Raw genomic sequence first — 27387 nt, 5'->3', positions numbered from 1 at the left:
AAGCATTAAATTAGTTTATTTAAATATTTTCAAATACGAACTACAATATTAGTTTGATAGACACATCGATCGCAAAGCCTTGAATAATATTTTCACAAAACAATTAAAAAAAAAAAACGTCGTAAAATGTGATTATTAATAAAATTTGAAATCTTTAATGTCTGTCGCCGATGACAAGCACACGCTCTCCAAATTGTACGGCCCATCTGAAATTAGATAATAAAACAATTAGAAACAGATAGATAGCTATTATCAGTAGTTCAGCAAGCGGCCTCGTAGGTGATAACGGAACCTATAGGCTCAATTTGAAAACCCTAGGCGTGAAGTAAAAATCTTAATTGTAATGTAAAAAGGCTTCAAACTAGAATGCTTGAAAGCTTGGGGGTCCTATTAGAAACTTTAAAGTCAACGTAATCTAAAACGTAAGATGCACAGTGTACTTACTCTTTTCGGGCAAGTTTACCAACTTTTGTAATACGTACTTAAGACATGTTCATAAATAACTTAAAGGCGAAGGAATCGCATTGTTTGATAAAAACCAAATGCGCATTTTTTTAAATTAGCCACTTACTTTCTCATCCTCTACTAACATCATTGTTTATTTGGAGGTAAATACAAAAGAAATATCTTCCACCGAGCTGATGGAATTGCTCGGTATCCCTACGGTCCGAATGCTATTCTTTAGAACTTGTTGTTAGCGAGCTTTAGGCATCTGTTAAACATCTTCTATACGTATGATATCTACCCGCTACAACTACATGAATTCGCGAAGTTTGCGGTTTCAATTTTAAATCACGGAAATAATGGGCCGGTAAACCGTTCATGAACAGGTAGGTTATTACGTTATCCATTTTTATTATACTTCATACCATGGTATATCTATCACAGCAATCTTGTAGTAAGTATTCTATGATCAATCATCGGTCACCGTCCTCGCCGAACCCGTCGCTTGCGACGAAGGGCTCGACGAGTACATTAACCTATAGACACAGCCCACTGAGTTTCTCGCCGGATCTCCTCAATGGGTCGCATTTCCGATCCAGTGGTAGATTCTCGAAGCACTACTCTTGCTAGGGTCAATGTTGGCAACACTCCGGTTTGAACCCCGTGAGCTCACCTACACGTCAAGGAGAAGCTGAAATAGCCGCTCAAGGCTATCAGCATAGGTAGGGAAAAAAAAGAGCAATCAAATTACGGTGAACATGGTGCCAATGGTCCCATTTAACACAGTAACAAATTAAAGGCTATTTGCCAACGAGCAACTAATCCAGCTATATATAATATTACCAATGTCAAACCACTGCGTTGATGGTATCCCGGATTCTCGTCGCGCAGATGTGATGGCTTCTCTAATAGCTAGCGGCACAGAAATTGTCATGCACATTGGCGGCTCCCCGGTCACTGTAAATAATGTTGTATATATAAAGATTTCTGTACAAACTGTATCAGAATACTAAATCCTATAGACAAATAAGAATAATAATTTTAATCTTAATTAATTAGTGATAAAAATGAGTGAATTTTGTACATCACCGTTTTTTTTTAATTGCCCTTGTAGGCAAACGAGCATACGGCCCACCTGATGGTGAGTGGTTACCGTCACCCATGGATTTTAGCAATGCCAGGGGCAGAGCCAAGCCGCTGCCTACCGCTTAATACTCTCCACAAGCCTCGTTTGAAGAAGGATATGTCATAGCGCTCGGGAAACACGTGGAGGGGAGCTCATTCCATAGCCGGAGGGTACGTGGCAAAAAAGATCTTTCGAAACGCACTGTCGATGAACGCAGTGGTTCCAGATAATATGGATGAACTTTGCTCCGATGGCAGGAGGTGCGGTGGTAAAAAGGAGATGAGGGAATCATCTCAAACAATTCCTCAGAGCACGTTACGTTATTATAAATTAAATAGTATAGAAAACATAATATGGATCTCCACAAGCATAACCAAGCACTTAGATGACCTGTAAGCGACTGTCTTCGATGACAAAAAGCATGTGTGCAATAACATAAAAAACTCAGCAAAAAGTTTTGTACTTCGGATAATTAACAATTAAAACCGCTTATTGTAGAATCTATAGTTTCTAATACCACCTCATTTCTCAGCAAAGCTCAAACAATATTCTGAAAGGTATGAACTAATCTTTGATTATATACACCAAAGGATCTAATAGATAATCCTGATCTAATAGAAAAACCTGTGATTTCTTGTGTGATGCTTTGATGATAATATTTTATGTTTTTACATGCTTTATATTAGCTTCATGTGTGTTTGTATGTTTGTAACTGACTCTTTTACACGCAATATTAAAAAAAAAAGATTTTTAAAGGAGTCAGTTAAAAGAGTAATTTTGCCATATATTTTTTGACAGATATGTATAGAAGAATTATTATTTCAATAATATCTTAAAAAGCACCCCACGCTTTTTTTACAATAAAATATATATTTATTACACTATTTTCAATTTAAATTTATTAAAATTTATTTTCTATTTAAAGTTGAATTTTATGTAAAGCGTGTTTTTTGTTTTTTTAAACTATTATTTATTTTTACGTATTTTCGTTACAATGTTATGAGTACAAAAGTGCTGAACCAACTCTAGACATAATATTATTATATTTTTAAAACCTACAAACTGATTTGGCCTAAAACTATTACGGTATAACCATGGAAATAAAATGTAATGAAATGAAAGAGATGACATAAATACATTGAAAGCGTATTTTTCACAACTCGAGACAACAAACACTGCAAAAAGTAAATAATATCCAAATAAACCTTTTCAAGCACTTTCAAATCGTCATGGGTTTCCCGTTGATATTAAAACCGTCAGAAAGGTTGAGGACAGAGGAGGTAATAGATAGGAGGAGGACAAAGTAACAAATATTTGTTTTACGAACTTTTAGATCCAAAACTGGGTCGGTTACTATAAGAATTCTTTCTGAAATAAACTCTCATGTCCTGCGGTATATCTCGCGCTTGTGGAACATAGTAAGTCCAAGAAGTATCGGTCAGTAGTTCTCCGGTCTTCTTGTCATAGACTAGTCTCTCTGTGGTCCAGTATCCTAAGCCCATAATGAAAGCCCCTTCTATCTGTGGACCAAACAAACATAGTTTTCAATATTATCAAAATTAGTATTCAACTTAAAAATCCTTAATCTATTATAATCTAATTTTAAATTGATAGCGTACAGAGGTTCTGATTAATTGATTACAAATATATATGTTACCAGGTATATATATATTTTATTGCCTAGGTGGGTGGACGAGCTCACAGCCCACCTGTGCGGTAGGCAGCGGCTTGGCTCTGCCCCTGGAATTGCTGAGGTCCATGGGCGACGGTAACCACTAACCATCAGGTTTGCCGTGCGCTCGTCTGCCTACAAGGGCAATAAAAAAAAAACCTGGCATTAAGTGGTTACTGGAGCCCATAAACATCTACAACGTAAATGCGCAACACACCTTGTGATATGATTTCTAAGATCTCAAGTATAGTTACAACGGCTGCCCCACCCTTCAAACCGAAACACATTACTGCTTCACGGTAGAAACACACGGGGTGGTGGTACCTACCCGCGCGGACTCACAAGAGGTCCTACCACCAGTAAAATATTCTCAATTCTATAACTTACTTGTCCAACATCAATCTCGGGACTGACACTTTGACCGACATCCTCCAGTATATCTACTCGAAGCACTTCATATTCTCCGGTAAGTACATCAATTAAAACTTCAGACAGTGTTATACCGTAAATATTATATTTTTGTGCAACAACATCATTCCTATTTACGAAGCCGTGAGCTTGTAAATCAACATTTTCTTCAAACGCTTTGGCTATCAATTCTTGCCACGTGGCATAAGGCATTTTGGATCTGATCGGTTCCAATCTCTGCAACAAATCTTTGCAACTCCTCTCAACACCTATTCCTATACTAAGTATCGTAAAGCTACCAGCAGTAATAGAGCTGTTGGGACAGGTATTGGTATTCGTTGCTTTAACTTGAACTTTTTCTAACGGGACTTTTAGAAAATACGCACAGATCTGTGCTGCTTTTGTGTTTATACCTTGACCCATTTCTATTCCGCCATGGGTCAATGACACAGTACCGTCTACATGATAAACTGATATATTTACATCAAAATAAGGGGCAATAGTGCTAGCCCATTTCAAGAAACTAAAACGCAATCCCTTTTTCAGCCATCTGTTATTCTTATTAAAAATTTCAACTGCTTTTCTTCGTTCTTTATATTTGGATTCCTTCATTAAAGTGTCAAGCATTTCTCTTAGATCTTTATGTTCTGGATCTAAGTTAGCAAGCCTTAATTCTATAGGATCTAAATTTGCTTCGTAGGCAATTCTGTCCATGAATAATTCAACGAATGACACAGCCTCTAGTGTGCCTGGAAAAAAATGACGGTTGATTAGAGCGGTGCGCGTACCAACGCAACAAAGCATCTGTCTTGTATCTTAGACATAATCTCATATTTCCGTACCTAAGTAGAATATTAAAGAAACTCACCAGGTGCTCTGAACCAGCTGTTTTTAGCAGTATCGGTGATTGTATTAATACACTGAAATGACCACGTAGATTTTTCATAGCAGTTATTATAAACATCTCTACTGATTGAAGGTATGATCTCATTTACTTTATAACCATTGTCTTCGTACAATTTGAAATTTAAGTATTGAATTATTCCACTTCGGTTTATTCCAGCCTTGAAAAAAAAGTGTATTTAAAACCTACCGAATTATATAAAACGGTTTAGGTTTTTCTAATATTATGCAACATTAAAATTTCTGAAAAGGATAATACAATGTAAGTTCTTATTGGCGGTGAAATATCATTCGAACTCATGGCGGCAGCACAGCAAACAGTTCCTTTAGAACACGCCGACCTGTGTCGCACAAACACAATTTGGCACAAAGATAATTTTTAACATAGTATTTTTAATTTAAAATTTTATCCCGATTTGTGACTCGGCCAAAGTCGAATACTCTATTATTATACTATATTTATGTTAATACGATAGTCCGCCTGTTTATGACTTTACGTCCAAACAGTTTTGAAGTCGTCGCTGCCTAACGGATAAGGCGTCCGATGCATTCGTGTTGAGCGATGTTCGAATCTCAGGCGGGTACCAATTTTTCTAATGAAATACGTACTCAACAAATGTTCACGATTGACTTCCACGGTGAAGGAATAACACCGTGTAATAAAAATGAAGCCCGCAAAATTATAATTTGCGTAATTACTGGTGGCAGGACCTCCGCGTGGGTGGGTACCACCACCCTGCCTATTTCTGCCGTGAAGCAGTAATGCGTTTCGGTTTGAAGGGTGGGTCAGCCGTTGTAACTATACTTGAGACCTTAGAACTTATATCTCAAGGTGGGTGGCGCATTTACGTCGTAAATGTCTATGGGCTCCAGTAACCACTTAACACCAGGTGGGCTGTGAGCTCGTCCACCCATTTAGCAATTAAAAAAAAAAACAGATCTAGATATCGGCTGATAGTTTATCGAGCAGAAACTAACAAAACTCAATCCCGGGTTTTTCTCTGATTACAAATTTAACATAATGTAAGTGAAACGACGAAATATATGAATAAATAATTACTTCCATATCAGCAATACACGGAAATCTCTTTCCGTAAGCTCTTGTAGTAGTTGAGAGTGGAAGTACGAAGCGACATGGCCTGTTCAATTTGAATGATACCAAACTGCACGACACAGCTACTTGGTTGGACCTCGTGACCTTGATACCGTAAGAACCTCCTAAGCGTCGGACTTTTATGTCTATCCTGTAATCAATTGAATAAAACGCACCATTAAAATACAAAACCTGCACTCAACACTTGTCTATATCAAAAAATTTGAATCTTTAATTTTCAAAAATAGTAAATCTAAGTATGGTAGGCGAGGAATGTTGAAAAAATGACTAAAGCTTTCTGTGGCTCAACAATCATTCAGTCTTAGGATGAAGCAGAACTCGACCGAGGCAGACCAAGCCAAGCTGGTGCTCGTCAACGACATGAGTCATGACAACCATTAACTCGTTCGATCAATGGGCTAGGCGAAATTTGCCAAAATGGGTCCACTAACTCATACCCTTGGATTAGAATCGACGCTTGCAGAAACTTTGACAAGCAATACCGTCACCCAGCTGCTCTATCGCAAGACCGGTGCAAAGCAGCTTACACGTCGTCTAATTAGATTTCCGACATCGGTTAACAAATGGAGGAAACCGAAGTACTTAAAGGGGTCATGATCAAGTGAGATTCCTAACGTCACCCTGTGACCGACGTTGACGGCTTAATGTGGAGATGAGGAAACCGTCTTTGAAAGTCGCTACCTCGTTCTGCAAGCTTGGTTCTACAGAGATCTACCTCAAAAATGCTGCACACCTGTATATCGAGTGGTTAGAATATAATTCATAAGCCTTACCTATTAGCGTCTAAATTCAAAGCTTTTGATATCACAGCCTGCACACCATCCATATTTTGGACAGAAGGATAGACCTGTAATCCTTCTTCAGTTGAAAGCGTTACACAAACTAAAATTTCCATACTAAAGTGGTATTGCCCATAAATAGTGGCGTTTCCTTTGACAACTTGTCTGGTATCATGACCTCTAGTCGTTGCGTCTACAGAGACTAGTATTGAATTTCTCTTTGGGTCTTTTATAGCATCACTAATATCTAGTACTGGTTTCCGGATATTTGTATACTTGACTTTAACACTTTTAGCAGCGACTATAGCGATATGTTGAAGTTCAGCTACAATTATCCCCAAAGGTTGATTATAGTATTTGACGTCCCCAGAACAAAGAATCTCTTCATCTGACGTATTATACTCTTCTTTTGGAATGAACGAATTTTTTCCAGGAATGTCTTTAGCCGTGTAGAATGCTATAACTCCTTTCATTTTCTGTGCGAAGAAAGGATGGATTTTTTATCGATTTTTTTAATATAAACAAAATTAATTATGAAATGGAAAAGACTTGTCATAATATAAAAAATAGACACATAGAAGTACTAATGACATGATAAAATATATTTTTTTTTTTTTTATGATTGAGAGATTACTGGTGGCCCGAAGGCCTTTCCAGTTTCACCAGGACAGGTGGGCGAGCAAAGGCTCAGCCAGGAGGGGTGGGATTTGCTAACAGCTGCCCGAGCGCCTCCGAAGGAGACCTAACAACTCAAGAGCAATTGCTTCGCGAATGAATCTACTACCGGATCGGAATCGAGATAAAATATTTTATGATGACTCGGGATTTGAAAGAAAAATGAATATAATAAATATACCTACTCACCAAAGCTTCTGAAGCGTCTATAGAGGCGATCTGTCCCAGAGCAACAGTACTTAAAACGAACGCACCAAATACTTCATAAGGTAGCGAGGGTATGTCATCCACATACTCTGCTTCACCTGCACATTGTATCTGAAAATAATTTGGAAATTCTGTAACTGCATAAATAGATATTATCAAGTTTTTAAATAATTAGTAAACATTTTCTATGTTGATAAAACAACAAATCTTCTTGTGATCTCAAAAAAAACTCAGCTCATCTCATCAAAATTAAATGTTATAATAATTACAACATTTAGGAATACATTACGTACTACAGTACTGATCCACAGATGTAGTTAGTTTTTTGAATAAACATGATTTTAGCATTTTATTATAATAAAATTAATTATAGCAAAGAGACATAAGGGTAATAAATTGATGTAAGGGCTTATTGAATAATTTAATGAACCCGCTTGGTTAGTAAATATGTCGTATGTATGTTAGCCTAATAATAGTTAATGCGTTAGTCCAATTTGAAATCATCTCGTATCAAGTTATAGTGACAAATGCAATCTTTATCTTTATATATATAAAAATGAATTGCTGTTCGTTAGTCTTGCTAAAACTCGAGAACGGCTGGACCGATTTGGCTAATTTTAGTCTTGAGTTATTGGTAAAAGTCCAGAGAAGGTTTAAAAGGTAGATAAATATGAAAATGCTCGGAATAAAATAAGATTAACAATTTTGATTTTCCCTCTGATGTGTCCCCCGGCGGACGGATTCCTTTGTTTGTTTTAAGTTTATTTTATATAAAAGTTTGGGTCTTTTATTTATCGATTGAGGCACTACGAAGTCTGCCGGGTCAGCTAGTCAGCAATAAAATCAGCTTACAAATACACGCATTTCAGTTTTGTGGGCCCTAATTTCGATATTTTAATGTTATTGAAATGTCAATTGATCTCAAAGTGAACAAACTCACGTCCGTAATTTTCGTCTGTAAATTTATAATGTCTCAGAATGCCTTATATAACTTTTAAGCAAATATTTTTAAAACTCACCAACGATTCTAACTTTGGGATTGGCTGATTTAAAGGCCAAAGTGCAGCATTTGTTTCATAATTTTGCTCTCCACGTGATAAAGGTCTTGCCTTACGGAGAAATGTAGCTCCAGAGAGATACCTCGGATTTATGTTGTTTGATGGACAAAAATATAAGAGACCCTGTAAAAGAATTTGATCACGTCCCACTAGTAAAATTCAACCGACCAACCTGATGGATCGTTGTCGTTAGATAAGAACATAACTTAATTAGATCTTTAACGTAACGACAATACAAAAAAGAGCCTAATATAATTTAGTACACGCTGAATCAGGAATATTTAATGTCTTTTGGGAATATTTCTATTTTTCCATACGAAATTACTAGTTTATGTGAGTGCTTTGTTAGATGATATTAAAATGAATATTTAGACGCGAAAAGTAAATTTAATATTCAAATCTAAATCGAACGGCAGCTATTTCTCGATGGCTCCCGTCTCTCTAGATTTAGGTCTACAATAACATTATTCTTTTGTATTTTATTGTAAACTAATGCTGCTGTAACTGTGTGGGTTATATTACGACAGTGTGTTACTGGTAATCGTTCTCGTCGAACCTGTCGCTTGCGACGAAGGGCTCGGCGAGTTAATTAACCCACAGACACAGCCCACTGAGTTTCTCGCCGGATCTTCTCAGTGGGTTGCGTTTCGGATTCGGTGGTAGATTCTGCGAAGCACGGCTCTTGCTAGGGTTCAAGTTAGCAACATTGACAGGTTTGAGCCTTGTGAGCTCAGACACTAGCCCGGTGACGTTTATGATATTTTATTTATTTTATTATGATATTTTACAGATAATCAACAGGTATCAATAGGCATTAAAAAAAAACAAATTTTTTATAACTTTATTTTGTAGGTGTCATACATAATGATACATATTATAATTCAGTGTGAAACTTGGGTGTCCATGTTTTCAGCTAATTTCTTATAATTGGGGATATATTTAGAGTTCCCGGTCCTTAAACTATTATCTAAATGTGAGTCATTAAGCTTTGTCCGGTATTGAAAGAAAATAATTATTTCGGATTACTTGGCAGTTTTAAATGCACGGTCTACGCGTGGTCTATTCGAAATATGATCACACACTAACAAAACATACGTGCGTGTTATTAGATACGCTCAAGGTTAGCAAACTGCTAATCTATGCACAATCCTAAACTCAACTGACTACTTGCTGTATATCGCCGTTTGACAAGAGTAAATAATAAATCGCTCTGGCTATCATACATTTACATTAGTCCAGCGAGGGCGCATAAAAAATCGATCAGGGGCGCCGCGTTGCCTACCCCTGCTCTAGACCATCGGCTTAGGTAGGAAAAAAAAAGACGGTGCGTCAACCATTTTGACTATAATGTTTAAATTTTTTGTGATTTGCGATACTGGCCACGCGCACTACACGGCTTGTATCATTTATATGTACGTATTAATACCACCATCAATTCCGTTTTGGTCTATGATTTAGTGAAATAGACAAAATAACGAAATTTAACAGTAATGAGGTCAAAGCACGAGCTGAATTAGTCATATAACTAGTTTGTCTCGAACGAAATTTATCTTCACCCGCGCCATGTTTGTTGCCTGATTGTTTAATAGTACGTAATAAAGTTATCGGAGCATGATTCAACCAGGGAAAAAAGAAATCATTGATAAAGAGCAAGCGCACTATGACCTAAAAATATTGGGAATCACTGAGACACACATGAGAGGATCAGGATACTAACTGCGCTCACTGGACTCTCTGTTACCAACGCCCTGAGAGAAGCCGAAAACCGAAGCAAATGGAAGCTGAGGGTACAAAGAGCCACGAAGGGCTTTCAAGGACACGACCTTCAGCCACGAAGTATTCGACTAAGAAGAAGAATAAGAATAAAGTTAATACGTACTAATAAAAATGACGTTGTGATAATGTTTCCCATCACACTTACAAGCTACGGATGCAGTAGGGAAGTCGTATTAATTCCATTGTTTTAACTGATCCCGATTATGTTATTAATGATATCAATGCCAACGGCACATCTGATAGTGCTCGGTACAATTCGATTTGTTTTATAAACTATTCTGTTCCTGATTTTAATCAGAACGATTTAGTACCTTAATTACATTCAAACAGACTGTTAGCAGATAATTGTGATTTTAATATGTTTCGGATGGTAAATTTAACTTCATATAAACTTAAGGTTTTTTTTTAATTGCTTAGATAGGTGGACGAATTCACAGCCCACCTGGTGTTAAGTGGTTACTGGAGCCCATAGACATCTACAAAGTAAATGCCGCCACCCACCTTGAGATATAAGTTCTAAGATCTCAGTATGGTCACAATGGCTGCCCCACCCTTCAAACCGAAACGCATTACTGCTTCACGGCGGAAATAGGCAGGGCGGTTGGTACCTACCCGTGCGGACTCGCAAGAGATCCTACCACCAGTTATTATGCAAATTATAATTTTGCGGGTTTCATTTTTATTACACGATCGCTCGATCGATTCATTCCTTCATCATGTAAGTCAATCGCAAAATTTGTTAAGTACGTATTTCGTCAGAGACATTGGTACCCGCCTGAGGGATTCGAACACCGATACATCGCTAAATACAAACGAACCGGACGTCTTATCCTTTAGACCAAGACGACTTCAAAACCTTTCTCCTTTCTTCTTAAAGCTAGCTAGCTAATAGCTTTTTATACGGTTCACGTTTACTTTTAAGGTTTAATCTCGCGTTTTTTATTGTTATTTCATTAACTCCGACGTTTAGAATACTTCGCAGTTTTCCTGATCACGTTAATTTAGTTTCCTATAAACTACTCCCGATGATGGTCACGGGGCGACCTGAGAGGGTCGGTCCTGCGCTGCACGCTACCGTCACACTAGCGCGCTGGCACCAGGAGGACGGGACGACGCGTCGGCGGCTGCGGATGCGGTCCGCATTGTCGTCGTCGCTGTCGTCGCCGAACATACTGTCGAAGAGCAACCCGGTTGGCGGTGTATCACGTTCTGACTCAGCGGAGTATCCCAGAACATCAACGGCATCGCCCGGGCAGCCTGATGGAGTCGCCGTACCGCGGAGACCGGCGTCGTTGATCGGGCGTTCTCGGGGTGGCACCGCGAGCCTGGTTGTAGTTGACCGCGGGAGCCCCCTTACTCTGACCAGGTTCTGACCCCGGGTGGAGATCAGACGTCGGCTTTAAGAGTGCAGTGGAGTAGAATTAGTGCGGTAGGGCGCTAAAAATATCCTTAGGCACGCGGTTCGCAGTCGCAGCCCAATCCCACATGGGAGGTTTGGACCCAGGCCCAAAAATTTTACCAATAAACTAAATAACTTTCTAATTAGATTTCTTTAAATTGACGTAACATGTATTCAATATATGTTGAAAAAATTACCGGTTTGGCTTTACCCCACCATCAAATCCACGCTGACACATTGACATGAATCATTGAATAACTAAACTTACCTTATAAAACATTGCCAAACCCAGCTGCTGTCTATACGCTGGGCTTGGTTCGGGAGGCATTTCAGTGGCGTTCAGATCCTTCTTCAAAATGTTCAAAGCCGACTGAAGAGTTTCGTTTTTAAACAACGGTTTTCCGATTAGGAAATTCTCGGTTCCTAAAGCCCTTACGAATGTCGGTGAGATGCCGTTGTAGACGATCCTGGCTTGAGTGACTATCGAATTATTGGCTAATTTGTATAGAAAACCAGCATTGACTATAGCGTGCGCATTTTGGGATTTAGGCATTATCTGAAAATGTATGATATCGTTACTTAACCAGTTTTTGTTCACACTACAAGTGAAATCACATTTAAAATTACCTTCATAGTTGTAACCAAATAGGTCTTATTCAAAGGAGGCAACATAACGTTTAATATAACCGTTCCTCGCATGTTTGTCTGCAGGAATTCTCCCATAGTTACCATTCTTGATTTACCTTGTCCTGTTACTGTGGATAGAACAAAAAAGGATAGGCGGTAAGCAACAGCACCACGGTTAGCATGGGACGCTGTACTAAATAAATTGGGGACTACAAAATTATGTTTACACCAGGTAAGTTTTAATCTTGGTTGTATAGAGGCAGTTGTATTAGTTTCTTATCATTTATAGGGTGAGGCAGCCGCTAAACCATTATTGAGAGTTATAACCCATAGACATAGCCCACTCGCACAGAGTTTCTCGCCGGACCTTCTCAATGGGTTGCGTTTCTGATCCGATGGTAGATTCTGTAAAGCGCTGCTTTTGCTAAGGCGAGAGTTAAGCAACGCCTCCAGATTTGAGCCCCGAGAGCTCACCTACATGTTAGGGTTACGCTGACATAGTCTTTCAAGGATATCAGCTTAAAGAGGAAAAAAGTGAGATTTGGACCCTTGTTCCAAGTTGAATGGTGGTAATGTGATATCTATGGACTCCGGTAATGACTTGACTACAATAGGCTATGAGCCCCTACTACGTTTATCGCAATTACTACCATACTGCTACTTACATACTACATTGCCTACTACGCCTTAAATGTTTGGTTATTTGTTAATCAAGAAAAACTCCCAAGTTCAACGGCCTTTTAGAATCTTTCTACATAAAATATGTTACACATCTAAATGGAAAAAAAAACAAATATCTTCTATGTAAATAAAGATGAGTTTTTTTTTTTTTTATTGCTTATATGGGTGGACGAGCTCACAGCCCACCTGGTGTTAAGTGGTTACTGGAGCCCATAGACATCCACAACGTAAATGCGCCACCCACCTTGAGACAAGTTCTAAGGTCTCAAGTATAGTTACAACGGCTGCCCCACCCTTCAAACCGAAACGCATTACTGCTTCACGGCAGAAATAGGCAGGGTGGTGGTACCCACCCGCGCGGACTCACAACAGGTCCTACCACCAGTATGTATCTCAGTATGTATCTCATTAAAGCATGCTTAAACCATGAGATTTATTATGATGGAATTTGGTACAGTTATTATTGATACTTCGGAACAGGCCTTTGCCATATTTCCATCAACGGGCGCACGCTAGCAGTTTCAAGAATTCGATGATTTTCAAACATTAACACCCGTATTTCATCCTCAAACCTGATGACGTTGCTAACATTAACCCTAACAAGAGCAATGCTTCGCAGAATCTATCGCCGGATCGGATACGTGACCCACTGAGAAGATCCGGCGAGGAACTTCGTGGGTTGTGTATGTAAGTGAATTTACTCGCCCAGCCCTTCGTCGCAAGCGACGGGTTCGACAAGAATGATGACTGGTATAGACTCCCTAGTTTCACGACTAGACTTACACATTTGTTATCCACTAAGAAGTAGTTAGAAATAGACATCAGAAAGTTAGGAATTAGGTACTAGTGGCAGATGCTTCAGGCCGCGAAGCAAGCCAACGCTCATTCTAATTAGAAGGAGACATTGTCCGAACGAAATTGTTGCCTTAATCCTACGTATAAACATGCAGTAGCATTCATTTTGTACCGTCCCTTTCATCTGATCACCACTTCAGATTAATTCTTTAAAGCCGTTTAATGTATGATGCTGCGTCTTTTCACATTAAAAGTGTACAATTTCCAAAAATATTCGAAATTGAGTTAATATGCGGAATCATTTGGTATCACCAGTATTTTTCTCTCTAAATACTGTCAAAAGAGCTTAGTTTAATTTTAGTTTTTTTTGGAACGATGCTCCTTATCGGACGATGCGGAGGGGTACCCTAACCGGGGAAAACGTTCGTAACATGAGATTTTTATTAGTAATGCACACAGTGGAAGACTTAACTTTGTAAAAACGTACAAATCAGTAATGCACACACTGTACGACTTAACTTTGTAATAACGTACAAAAAATTACATATTTTTTTTTCATTCATTGACCACAATCTCAGAGCGTTCGTTTGCGCAATACACTAATTCTTAAGCAAACAACCGTGAATGAAGTGTACCACAATAAGTTCGCACGTTACCGAATGACTGTGGGTTGTTGCGAAACCTTCAGTTTTGTTTTCTTTAAACCTCGAATAAAACTTAAAATTAATACTTTTATAATAAGGAACTTCGTTCCTATCCGGTGTCCCACGACACCACACATCTTTTTTTTAGTTTACCTATATTTTGAATACTATTCACAAAATTAATACGTATTTTTATCTTACTTCAAAATATAGATAACGTATCTGGTAAAAACTAAAAAATAAATGTTGCAAAGATGATTAATATTAAAAATATAATTTATGTTAAACGTAAAACTCTCCTGTAGAATTTAGTGAGTTTTGAGATTATACAGTTTTAATGCGAGAAGACGCCCTGTAGATACATACCAAGAGTCAATTGTGCACCAACAGTTTCGAACATCACGAACAAGTCGGATTGGAAGTCATTATGTTGATGTTTTATCATCAGATTTCCGGCTATGCAGCCTAACTGAAAAGAAAATTGCACAACTTTAGCAATTCATGTTAGGGATCTGTTTTCGGTATTTTATTGTTATAAAATTAGTAAATTAAATTATATTATAATTTTATTGATATAAAGAGAAGCTGAGAAGTGCGCGTTTGGGATGGTATGGACATGTGATGAGACGAAATGAAAATGAGGTTGGTAAGAAAATGTTAACTATGAATATGGAAGGATATAGAGGAAGAGGTAGACCTAAGAAGAAATGGATGGATTGCGTGAAAGACGATATGGGTAAGAGGGGAGTGAGCGAAGAAATGGTATATGATAGAAGAGTATGGAAGGAGAAAACATGTTGCGCTGACCCCAGGTAACTGGGAGAAGGGCAGGATAATGATGATTAGTATATTAAATACACATACAAAGAGAACGATAAGTATGTACTTATAAAATTTCGAAATACAGGGTGTCCCACAATATCAAACCGAAAGTGGATACAGTATAAGCAATTTAGACGTTAAAAATGTACAAAAAAATCTAATCTTTCATAAGTAGTTTTATTAAAAAACTAAGTTATGAATTTTTACAACTGTTCAATGACAGCCCTGAATGTATACAACAAAAGTACCGTTAAGCCCTTCATTCAATTAAATGCGTTAGAACTAGATGGATAACATCAAATTCGCTCAACTCATTTCAACAATGAATATGACAATAAATGCAACTATATAGCCAGATTCAAAAACGCTACCAAGATGTAATAAACTTCACCTTTATTGCAAAGACAAAAGAATCTGTCTGATGGGCCGACACAGTCTGAGTCGGCTAGCAGCGCTGGTGGAGTGTTTATGTGTTTGTATTTCAATTAGCTGACTTCACGTGAACTTTTTGAGTGCGGAGAACCTGATCTATTATAATTGCTGCATTCTTAGGATTTTAACAGTAATTTGTACACTAATTAGATTTTCTATTTAATATTTTTACTATCTCGTGCGTTGATAAAATAAAAAATCGCATCCTTTGATATGTGACCAACCTTATTTTTCACTACGAATCATATTACTGCACCTTCTGTAAAACCTAATTCAAGGGTTGGCAGAATAACAGTTTGTTTATAAGTTCAAGTATTACTTATTTTGGCGAATCGATTATTTTAATAGAACACTGTCCATAATTATCGGCTTGATATATGCTTTGCGAGACACTCTTTTGACAGTAAATAAATACCTAATACTAAATACCATTAATCAAATTTTTATTACCCCAAGTGGGAATCGTACTCTCGGCGTATAGACCAACAGTCAGGGTTGCAAACCACAACACCACCGAGCGAAAGAAAATAAATTTACAATCGTAACTAGATCTTACATTTCTGACAGCAACATGAGCTACCATTTCCAAATGCTCATAAAACCGGTCTAAATATTGAAAGTCCTCTTCTTTTTCTGACAGTTTTTTATAGATATTCATCAATTCAGTCAAGGTTGTTCCAGCATTGATGACCAGATTCTGATCCAAGTAATATCCCTTTAATTCATTTACCCCCGTTATATCTATTAATAGCTGGGCGCGCACATCTGTTGGATATGCACCTAAAAATGAAAATACTTTGAAGGTATATTGAATATAAATTGAAGTCTGATGTAAAAAAAGTAGCAAATTAATGAGCCTTCTTAATAATATCAACTGCTGAATCTAAAAAAACCTTAATAAAAATGTAATAACCTCTAGCCGTATTTCCCCAAACAAGTTGGTAAGAATCATAATTCTCCGTTACCAATAGTCGCAGAATTTCACTTATTTTAAAAACCTTAAAAAAAAGTCTTCCGTCACACAATTCTATCCTAATCGTGTTCGGCTCATCAGCGTCCTCTTTATTCACCAAGCACCAATCTTCTTCATCGCATGGATTATCGCAAGGCTGTCCGGTCTTCTTACAAATGACTAAGTCTTCAATATCAGAAATTAGATTTTTCGGAGCATCTTTAGCGAAAGATTTGAAGGCATCTAAAATTGGTCTGTACCCAGTACATCTGCAGACGTTAGACCCTAGTAGTTTTTCGATTTCTATCATTCTTGGGGCTTTGTATTGCTGCAAAAGGCTGAAAGTGGTTTTAAAAATTATATATATTTTTTATTCTGCAAGTCATTGATTTCTTGGAAAATGGACGTTACTCTTGTCCATGCAAAGCAATCAGGAAACGCTTAATTGACATGATAGAGACACCGTTGTAACGTAATTTACTGCTAATTTTAAGTCGCATCACTTAAAACAAGTCTGCCGGCCGTATCACCGGACTTTTCTAAACAATATTCAAAATTCCGGTTTTGATACCGTAGTTTCCACTTATTTTAATTCTTCCTGCTGACATATAAGTTACAGAGCACAGTAGGAGCATAAACATGGCTGACCTCATTAAAACTACTTTTATCGTTTTACTGGTAACTAAAAATGATGACCTAAGAAGAAATGGATGGATTGCGTGAAAGACGACATGACGTGTAAGAGGGGAGTGAGCGAAGAAATGGTACATGATAGAGGAGCATAGAAGGACAAAACATGTTGCGCCGACCCCAGGTGACTGGGAAAAAAGCAGGAGAATGATGATGATATAAAAGCTTTAATTACGTCAACGATTCTCAAAAACCCAACAAATAACTAAAGTATTTTTTCTTTTCATTAGAAAAGAAAGGAATTATATAAATCATGGTAAATGCAATAGTTTCAGCTATCACAAAGCTGAGCTGCGGCCTTTTTATCTCCACTGTGTCAGTATTATATATTGTAATATTGTTTAGAATTAGAATTTTTATGTCATACTAATTGAAAAGTTATTTGTATTGTGGAGTAAACAAATGTAATTATTATTATTATAAACGTGTAAATATTACTATGTTACCTTTTTTAAATTACCTGTACATAGACATAACCCATCCCGGCGAACAGTAACCACACTGGCTACCGTTGTTAGCTGCTAGACTTTTTTGTAAAGGGTGGTATCCTTTATTCCTATTTCCCACTCCTTCTATGGTTGTTATTTCCCAATTTTGACAGGATGTTATCGGGACCATGCACTGGGAAACACAATTGCACACAATAAGGGACCACACGGCGTAGACATCATGATGCTAATACATTCAGACTGAGACAATAAGTAGACATCTCAATTGTGCTCGAAGTCTTAGTGGTGGGCAGCCACATGGCTGCACCTCTGGCGTTCCTGAAGCCAATAAGCGACGGTAAGCGTTACCTGGTCAGGTCCCAAGACGTTGGGAAGAAGCCGGCTTAACGCGCCGGCCACCCCCAACAAACGAGGGACCAGGTTCTGAAAGTGTGCACGGAAGGTCCAACGATTGTTCAAAATGAGGCCGAGGTACTTCAACTGCACCCCGACCACGATACGGAGGCCTCCAACCACAATATGGACATCGATAGGTAGCACTCTCCAGGGGCCTGTGTAACCACATGGCCTCGAAACTTCCTGAGCGCCACGTCGAGGCCCAATCTCCTGATTTTGCCGACAACATGCGCCACCATGTGCCAACATGTGCCATGGTAGCAAGACGAGCAGACTCAGCAAAGCTCCCTCCCCAGGCCACGACCAGCGTGTCGTCTGCGTAACTGATTACGTTTAGTCCCGGGAATAGAAACACATACTGTTATGGAGTTTATCTCATTAACTCGTGACTACACTCTTACGGAGAAACTAATTATCGATTTGCAATTGCCACCGCCAAGCTTGAGATTTGAGGTTGAAGCTTCATTGGTACCCTTTAGATGGAAAATACTGGGAAATACTTAGATTGGAATTAATGCTTGACAGCAAATATGAGCAGTTTTTTTTAGACCACCTGTGTAGACTTACAATTTCATCATGCTACTTGTAGAGACTATTTGAGTTGTGAAATAGAAACTGTATTACATACTTAAAATAACACTCGTTAAAGAATTTTTAAAAATAGTGTCCTTAAAATAACTGTGTTCACAAGTGTTTCTCATTGTTGACTAACGTTATCATATCAGAAAATGTAATGAGTACCTGCTTATATTTAAGTTTCGTGGCAAATTTAAGCAGGATAAGGATATCACCTACCAGCTTCGACTGACAAACTCAAGAAGTATTTATTTCAGAGATGCCGAGGATATAATATAAAAAAAAACTTATTTCTTCGATTAGTTAAAGATAATAAAAGTCCAAGATAGTAAATGATAAAGCTTAGAGTGAGTTTGTACCACTTGCGCAACTTATAATTTCTCAAAGCTTAAGTATATTTATGAATAGGCACTAATGAGTCCGGTAGTCGACTCTATTTAAATTATAAATTTGAACTTTATTAAGGGTCAAAGTCAAAGACTATCATAGAACTCTATATTACCAATTTTCGCAAAGGCTATTACTATAGATAAATAATATTGAAGTATTATTATAATATATTAATTATTAATCTATTCGCAAATTGACCACAAATTTAACAATAAATATATTATGTGTGTGTGTCTGTGTGTGTGTCAAATACATGCTAGTGTGTGTAATGTGTTTTTTTATTGATTTCATGTATGTAATTATGCATAATTAAAAAAAAAATTAGCATTCTACACTCCTTCTCTATATTCTCTATAAGTATGGGACATTATATTCATCTCCGTCCGCGTAGTTTTTGTAAAAAGGGATACAAAGTTTTTACTTCACGAATTACTTACTTAATTATATTACTAGCTGACCCGGCAGACTTCGTAGTGCCTCAATCGATAAACAAAAGACCTAAATTTTTGTATAAAATAAACTTAAAATAAACAAAAGGAATCCGTCCGACGGGGGACACGTCAAAGGAAAAATAAAATTGTTATTTATATTTAATTCCGAGCATTTTCATATCTATCTACCTTTTAAACCTTCTCTGGACCTCCACAAATAATTCAAGATCAAAATTAGCCAAATAGGTCCAGCTGTTCTCGAGTTTTAGCGAGACTAACGAACAGTAATTCATTTTTATTATTATTATTGTATACTTAGTCTGGCCATAAATACTGTTACAATTAAAAATAAACAAAATATTACATTTGAATTTGGAATCTATCATTTTTATATGATTGCTCATTGAGTTTTCTCATTTTGGCGCCAATACATTGTACAATATTTGCGATATTAAAATGGAGTGGGGTGATAAAGAGAACCGAATCGCTGTGATTGCATTACACAAAGTAGGTATGGAGCCAAATGCAATTTTTAAAACTCTCCATCCGCTTGGTATTAGTAAAATGTTTGTGTACCGGTCTATTAATAGGTGCAATGAGACCTCCTCTGTTTGTGACAGAAAAAGATCTGACCGTCCACGTAGTGTTCGTACGAAAAAGGTGGTCAAAGCAGTAAGGGAAAGAATTCGAAGAAATTCTGTCCGACAGCAAAAGATAAAGATAGCACCTAGAACCATGTCGCGTATTTTAAAAGATGACTTAGGACTTGCAGCCTTTAAGAGACGAACTGGTCTCAACGTTTAAAGGACTGTATTGCAGCCAATGGAGACCACTTCGAATAAGCTTTATAGACTTTAAATTGTATATTTATGTATTAAACTAACACACTGTAAAAGTAATAAATGTTATTTGCCATAAAAAAAATTGTTTTCCTTTGTAACAGTATTTATGGCCAGACTAAGTATAGATATATAGATTTCTTACCGAATTGACAGCTTCATTCGTACGACGGTCCGGACGTTTAGCTGCCACTATGCAAGCACCGCAACCGGCCTGACGACACATGTACTTAGTTCCCCTCAACTGGAGGTACTCCCTCAGGTAGTCCAGCAGCATCACCTCAGAACTCACTTCGTTTCCCACTAAACATAGACAACATCTTTGGCACTGACTATAGTAGGTATATAGCCCTAGATAAAATAACTTTTTTTCGGGTTACTGGCCGAACCTTTTTTTTTGCTTAGATGGGTGGACGAGCTCACAGCCCACTTGGTTTTAAGTGGGTAGGACCTCTTGTGAGTCCGCGCGGGTCAGTACCACCACCCTGCCTATTTCTGCCGTGAAGCAGTAATGCATTTTGTTTTGAAAGGTGGGGCAGCCGTTGTAACTATACTTGAGACCTTAGAACTTATATCTCAAAGTGGGTGGCGCATTTACGTCGTAGATGTCTATGTGCTCCAGTAACCACTTAATACCAGGTGGGCTGTGAGCTCGTCTACCCATCTAGCAATAAAAAATAAAAAAGTGGAAGCTGTTTTTGTAGCTCTATAGCGAATATGGTATTATACTGTCAACAAAACCCATAGAAATCACAACATGAATGCCCATCTTGTCATCAAGCTTTACTATGTAACAACTTGCACACCCACAAAAAATATTATAGATATTTAATTATTTTGGGAATTTATTTTAAAATGTTAAACATTAGAACTTGGATAGCAAATAATATTTTTAAGACGAAAGAAGCTATATAATGTGTCGGTAACGTTTTCAATTCCTAAAATGCTGAATCAATTTTGATTAAATTCATTTTGGAACAGTTTAAATCCTGCCAAAGTGTAAAAGCTTTCATACCCACTGCTAAGTATTGGTCTTTTTTTTTATTACTTAGATGGATGGACGAGCTCACAGCCCACTTGGTGTTAAGTGGTTCCTGGAGCGCATAGACATCCACAACGTAAATGCACCACCCACCTTGAGATATAAGTTCTAAGGTCTCAGTATAGTTACAACGGCTACCCCACCCTTCGAACCGAAACGCATTACTGCTTCACGGTGGAAATAGGCGGGGTTGTGGTACCTACCCGTGTGGACTCCCAAGATGTCCTACCACCAGTAATTACGCAAATTATAATTTTGCGGGTTTGATTTTTATTACACGATGTTATTCCTTCACCGTGGAAGTCAATCGTGAACATTTGTTGAGTACGTATTTCATTAGAAAAATTGGTACCCGCCTGCGGGATTCGAACACCGTTGCATCGCTTCATACGAATGCACCGGACGTCTTATCCTTTAGGCCACGACGACTTCAAAACTTCGACTGGTCTCTGCTAATGCGATATAAAATGAAGTCCACGTAGGTGAAGCTACAAGTGGGATGCTAGGCAATTATAAACAACGTCCAAGTAAATATAATCAATTATAGGAATGCTCTACGATACTCTATGCTTATCCTCTTAAATATCAGTTACGACGCTTTCCCTTGTCCGCATACTCAATATAGAAGAAATTGAGGAAAAGTCACCTATGCTAAGTATAATGAGTAAATGTCTCCCGTCTGTATTAGGCTTATAGTCAACTTAGACTCCAGGTTTGATCTCCTCGTACCCCGCAGCAGACTGTTGCAACATAATGAATGCATGGTTAAGAAAATAATTTATAAATGGACTCCAGCATCAATGTCGCTATCCACTGCGAAGAGGACAGAAGGGAATGAAGGAACATAATCCAAACAAGCCAATCCAATCCAGCCGTGTGGTGACGGCATTAGAATACTTTTGTCACCACCCCCATTACCATCCCAGGGGAGTCGTAAGAGGCGACAAAAGGGAAAGCATAACACACAATATTTACTGGTGTGAGAGAAGGAAAACTCGAAATTAAACCCTGTACCAACCCGTCTAGCCAGCGTGGTACCAGTAGGCTAATAAAACCTCCATAATGATTGCACACCGCAGAACCAGGCCCCTAGTCCCCGGCGGCCCCGCTATTCCTGGTTACGGTAGCGGCCATGGTAACGGCGGGGCAAGGGGTGCTAAGAATCCCCGGCAGAGATCCGGCTACCACCCCCCTTCACAACGACAACTGGCCCTGGTGACATACAACGTGCGCACTTTGAGGTTGGACGAGAAGCTAATAGAGCTGGAAGAAGAAATGAACAAGTTGCGCTGGGACGTTATTGGTTTATCGGAGATCCGAAGAGAGGGGGAGGATACGAAAACCTTACAGTCCGGCCACTTGTTCTACTACCGGGAGGGAGAACAGAAGTCCCAAGGTGGTGTTGGGTTTATCGTCCACAAATCTCTCATAAACAACATTGTGGCCATCGAAAGTGTGTCGAGTAGGGTAGTATACCTTGTCCTCAAAATCTCAAAGCGGTATTCGCTGAAGATTGTACAGGTATACGCCCCATCAACGTCACATCCAGACGATGAAGTGGAAGCTACGTATGAGGACATTAGTAGGGCCATACGTAACTCCCAATCATATTTTACCATTGTTATGGGAGATTTCAATGCAAAACTGGGCCGTAGAGGCGATGATGAGTTGAAAGTGGGGCCATTTGGATTTGGGCAGCGGAATCCCAGAGGACAGATGCTGGCGGACTTTATGGAGAAGGAAGGACTCTTTATGATGAATTCTTTCTTCAAGAAGCCGCCACAACGGAAATGGACCTGGTTGAGTCCCGACGGTGTAACAAGAAATGAAATCGACTTCATCATGAGCACCAACAGACAGATATTCAACGATGTCTCTGTGATCAACAGTGTTAAAACAGGAAGTGATCACCGAATCGTCAGAGGCATGTTGAATATCAATGTCAGACTGGAAAGATCGCGTCTGATGAAGTCAACGCTTCGACCGTCGAATGCACAAATCCAAAACCCCGAGAGCTTTCAACTCGAATTGGCTAATCGCTTCGAATGGCTAAACAGCTGCGCATCAGTGGACGATGTAAACAGCAGGCTGGTAGAGACTGTCCGTACGGTAGGGTCCAAATTTTTCAAAACCCACCGTAAGAATAGACCTCAGAAACTATCCGACCGCACCCGAAACCTCATGGCTAGTCGACGTTTGATGACGCTCCAAACTTCGGAGGACGCTGAGTCATATAGGCAACTCAATAGACATATCATGAAGTCCTTGCGACACGACCTACGCTCCTTTAATACTCAGCGTATCAAAGAGACGATTGAGCGAAACCAAGGCTCTAAAGTGTTCGCAAGAGACGCTTCTATTGGGCAAAGCCAGCTGACGAAGCTGAAGACTGAAGATGGACGTGTAACGTCGAATAAGTCAGAGGTCCTGCGGGAGATAGAGAGGTTCTACGGGCAGCTGTTTACCTCGGTCTCAGCTGAACCGCAAGGTTTAGCTGCAGACCCTAGAGCCAAGCTAACCCGACACTACACCGAAGACATCCCGGACATCAGCCTGTACGAGATTAGGATGGCTCTCAAACAGCTTAAGAATAACAAGGCACCGGGCGAGGATGGAATTACTACGGAGCTTCTGAAAGCGGGCGGGACGCCGGTACTGAAAGTCCTTCAGAAGCTCTTCAATTCCTCTTTGCTCGATGGAAAACCGCCACAGGCATGGAGCAGGGGTGTTGTGATCCTGTTCTTCAAAAAAGGTGACAAAACCTTATTGAAGAACTATAGGCCCATAGCACTGCTGAGCCATATCTACAAGCTGTTCTCGAGAGTCATCACGAAGCGTCTCGAACGCAGGTTTGATGACTTCCAGCCTACCGAACAAGCCGGTTTCCGAAAAGGCTACAGTACCATAGACCACATACATACGCTGCGGCAGATTGTACAGAAGACCGAAGAGTACAATCGGCCATTATGCTTAGCGTTTGTGGACTATGAGAAAGCCTTTGATTCCGTCGAAACATGGGCGGTCCTTAGATCTCTCCAGCGGTGCCGTATTGACCACCGGTACATCGAAGTATTGAAGTGTTTGTATAATAACGCCACCATGTCAGTCCGAGCACAGGAGCATTGCACGAAGGAAATCCCTGTAAAGAGAGGAGTGAGACAGGGAGATGTGATATCTCCGAAACTGTTTATCACTGCTCTGGAGGATTCCTTCAAGCTTCTGGAATGGCAAGGACTTGGCATCAATATTAACGGCGAATACATCACTCATCTTCGGTTTGCCGATGACATCGTGGTCATGGCAGAGTCGCTGGAAGATTTAGGGCGTATGCTCGGTGACCTCAGTAGGGTTTCTCAACAAGTGGGTCTTAAAATGAACATGGACAAAACAAAAATCATGTACAATGTCCATGTTGCACCCACCATAGTTACTGTTGGGAGCTCTACTCTTGAAGTTGTTGACGAATATACAACATGTAACATATTTAACGCACACCCTCAAACACCCCAATTAGACTTTAATAGTATAAACGCTATGCATACACCAAATATTATTTATATGTGCGTTAACATTGATTATTTGTGAAATTAGTTATTCCCATTTCGTGGAAATAAAATGGTCACCGATTCACACTCCGCTGCGCACGCACACGCACACACAGACACCTACTCGCCGCGCCCGGCCCCTTGTTCAATGCACTTTAATGACCGTTTTCGTATTTGTTGTTTTATTTTAGATAATACTGCAATGTCACTTTTCACTTTATCAAAGGCGGTTATTATCTTATTCTTTAGTTCTTCGGCACTTATTGTCTTTGTGTTATAAACTAGCGATTTAATTCGCCCCCACAAAAAAAAGTCGAGAGGTGTCAAATCAGCTGATCTAGGAGGTCACTGACCGAAAAGACATAGCGAAATACGGGAGATATTTTATTTGCACTATCACTTGACCTCTTATCGATAAGGTGGACGCGGCGTGACTGACTTGTCAAAAATATTTTGTTGACTTCGTTGTTTAGATTTTTCTTTGATCACCGCCGACGCAACCGCGTCGCCGCGAACATCGGGATTAGCCTGCTGTTTATTGTAAGAATATTATGCCGACGAAAGAAAGGGATAGTAATTATTTTTGTATTACGTGGTTTTCTTTTATGTATTGTAGTGTTGCTGTGTGCCGGCGGTTGGTATTGTGTGCGTAGGTATTTTATTTTGTAATAGACTATTAGCCTTGAAATAAGTATCAGATTTCTTTAATTAAATAATATATTTTTTTACTAATTAGATATTTCATTTTAAAAAGTCTTAATACCCTGACTTACGTTCCATTTTCGTTTCTATGAACTGTTTAGCTAGCTGTGTAGGGTGACTGTAATTTACTTAGTTTTAACTAAATTTTAGAAAAAAAAATTGGTACATAAAAAACAATCAAAATCGATCCAGATTCCGATTCTGAACAAATTACTTTCAGGGTGTGCGTTAATTATGTTACATGTTGTATATACCTAGGACAAGCAGTCCGATTAGGTAGGTCCAACTTTGAGAGAGAGGTCAGTAGACGGATCCAACTCGGCTGGGCAGCGTTCGGTAAACTGCACAACGTCTTCTCGTCCAAAATACCTCAGTGCCTTAAGACAAAGGCGTACAACCAATGTGTGTTACCAGTGATGACTTACGGCTCGGAGACGTGGTGCTTCACTAGGGATCTTTTTAGAAGGCTCAAAGTCGCGCAGCGAGCTATGGAGAGGGCTATGCTCGGCATTTCTCTACGTGATCGAATCCGAAATGAGGAGATCCGTAGAAGAACGAAGGTTGCTGACATAGCCCGTAGAATTAGTGAACTGAAGTGGCAATGGGCCGGCCACATAGCACGAAGAGAGGACGGTCGATGGGGCAGAAAGATCCTGGAGTGGCGACCACGTACTGGCAAGCGCAGTGTGGGACGGCCACCTACTAGATGGACCGACGACCTAGTAAAAAGTGCTGGGTCTCGTTGGATGCAGGTGGCAATGAACCGGTCGCACTGGAAATCTATTGGAGAGGCCTATGTTCAGCAGTGGACGGCGATAGGCTGAAATGATGATGATGATGAATCCAAACAAAAGTGCTCCGTAAAGGTCACGACTCTCAGCACTGAGGAACACGACGCAAGCAGAAGGAAGAAAATAAATATCGGCAAACGTTAATGTTATGTAGATTGTCTTACGACAAAGTCCTGTCGTTTGATGTACAAATCCATATTGGAATCGTTATTATCTTGACGTAATCCCATATGGAATAAGACTAGAGTACATTAGAGATTACCTTTGCACATCAAGACATGTTTTACATTAAAAATGAATCAGTAGCTACACTTTGTACGATGGCCGGGTTTTATTGGTAAAAGCGATCTCCTCCAGAAAAGCGTGATTTTTGTTCTTTTTTATAAGCTTAACGGATGAATTGACGACCCACCTGGGGTCACCAAATGAGGTGGTAAGTGGTCACCGGAGCCCATAAATATCAACAATTTAAATAAACACTTTGAGACATGAGTTATAGGTCAAATTTTTAAAGTACAACGGCTGCTTCGCCCATTGAGGCGAAACGCATTACTGCTTCACGTCAGAAACAGGCAGAGTGGTGGTACCTACCCGTGCGGACTCACAAGACGCCATACCACCAGTCATTACACAAATTAGAATTTTTACGGTTTTGATTTATGTTACATGATGTTCCTTCGCCGTGGAATTCATTCGTGAACATTTGTTAAGTACGTATCCAATTAGAAATCCGAAATTTGGTATCCGCCTGTGGGATTCGAACACCGGCGCAGCCGATACGAATGAACCGGGCGTCTTATCCCCTAAGCTATGACGACTTCACGTTTTGTACATAGACAAATACAAATGCAAACTTACCTGTATATTTACAGCCATTTACTTTAAATTGAATTCGATCCATGTCCGATCTTTGCGACAAATTTCTAAGAAGTGACACAAGGGGACGAGGTGAAAATACGAACAATGTTTAATGTTTCTTTAATACAATTATCATTATACCATTGATACCTACAAATACATAT

At 39.1% G+C, this 27387-nt stretch overlaps 1 protein-coding gene across 1 annotated transcript; it reads right to left on the bottom strand.

Moving 5' to 3' along the window:
* Window positions 1-27387, bottom strand: LOC101736569 (uncharacterized). Its single transcript, XM_038017344.2, has 17 exons — window positions 27224-27387; window positions 20431-20588; window positions 17665-17825; window positions 16476-16852; window positions 16119-16342; window positions 14675-14777; window positions 12189-12316; window positions 11830-12117; window positions 8348-8509; window positions 7311-7439; window positions 6441-6922; window positions 5614-5797; window positions 4519-4714; window positions 3630-4399; window positions 2898-3090; window positions 1288-1401; window positions 1-206 (listed from the first exon to the last, which is right to left on the bottom strand). Exons 1-17 carry the CDS (start codon window positions 27264-27266, stop codon window positions 136-138), a joined length of 3783 nt encoding a protein of 1260 aa, XP_037873272.1. The 5' UTR covers window positions 27267-27387; the 3' UTR covers window positions 1-135.

This window comes from Bombyx mori, chromosome 18 (genome assembly GCF_030269925.1).
Source record: "Bombyx mori chromosome 18, ASM3026992v2".
Classification (NCBI taxonomy): domain Eukaryota; kingdom Metazoa; phylum Arthropoda; class Insecta; order Lepidoptera; family Bombycidae; genus Bombyx; species Bombyx mori.
This window is presented reverse-complemented; position numbering and strand designations above follow the sequence as displayed.

Bases quoted from the DNA above. Each gene is read 5' to 3' on its own strand.
- LOC101736569 (XM_038017344.2), bottom strand. From the start codon at position 27,266: ATGGATCGAATTCAATTTAAAGTAAATGGCTGTAAATATACAG. The intron at 16,853-17,664 runs GTAATTTAAAAA...AACCACTTTCAG, and splicing joins TGGGTTATGTCTATGTACAG to CCTTTTGCAGCAATACAAAG. The intron at 12,118-12,188 runs GTAATTTTAAAT...ATACATTTTCAG, and splicing joins ATTTGGTTACAACTATGAAG to ATAATGCCTAAATCCCAAAA.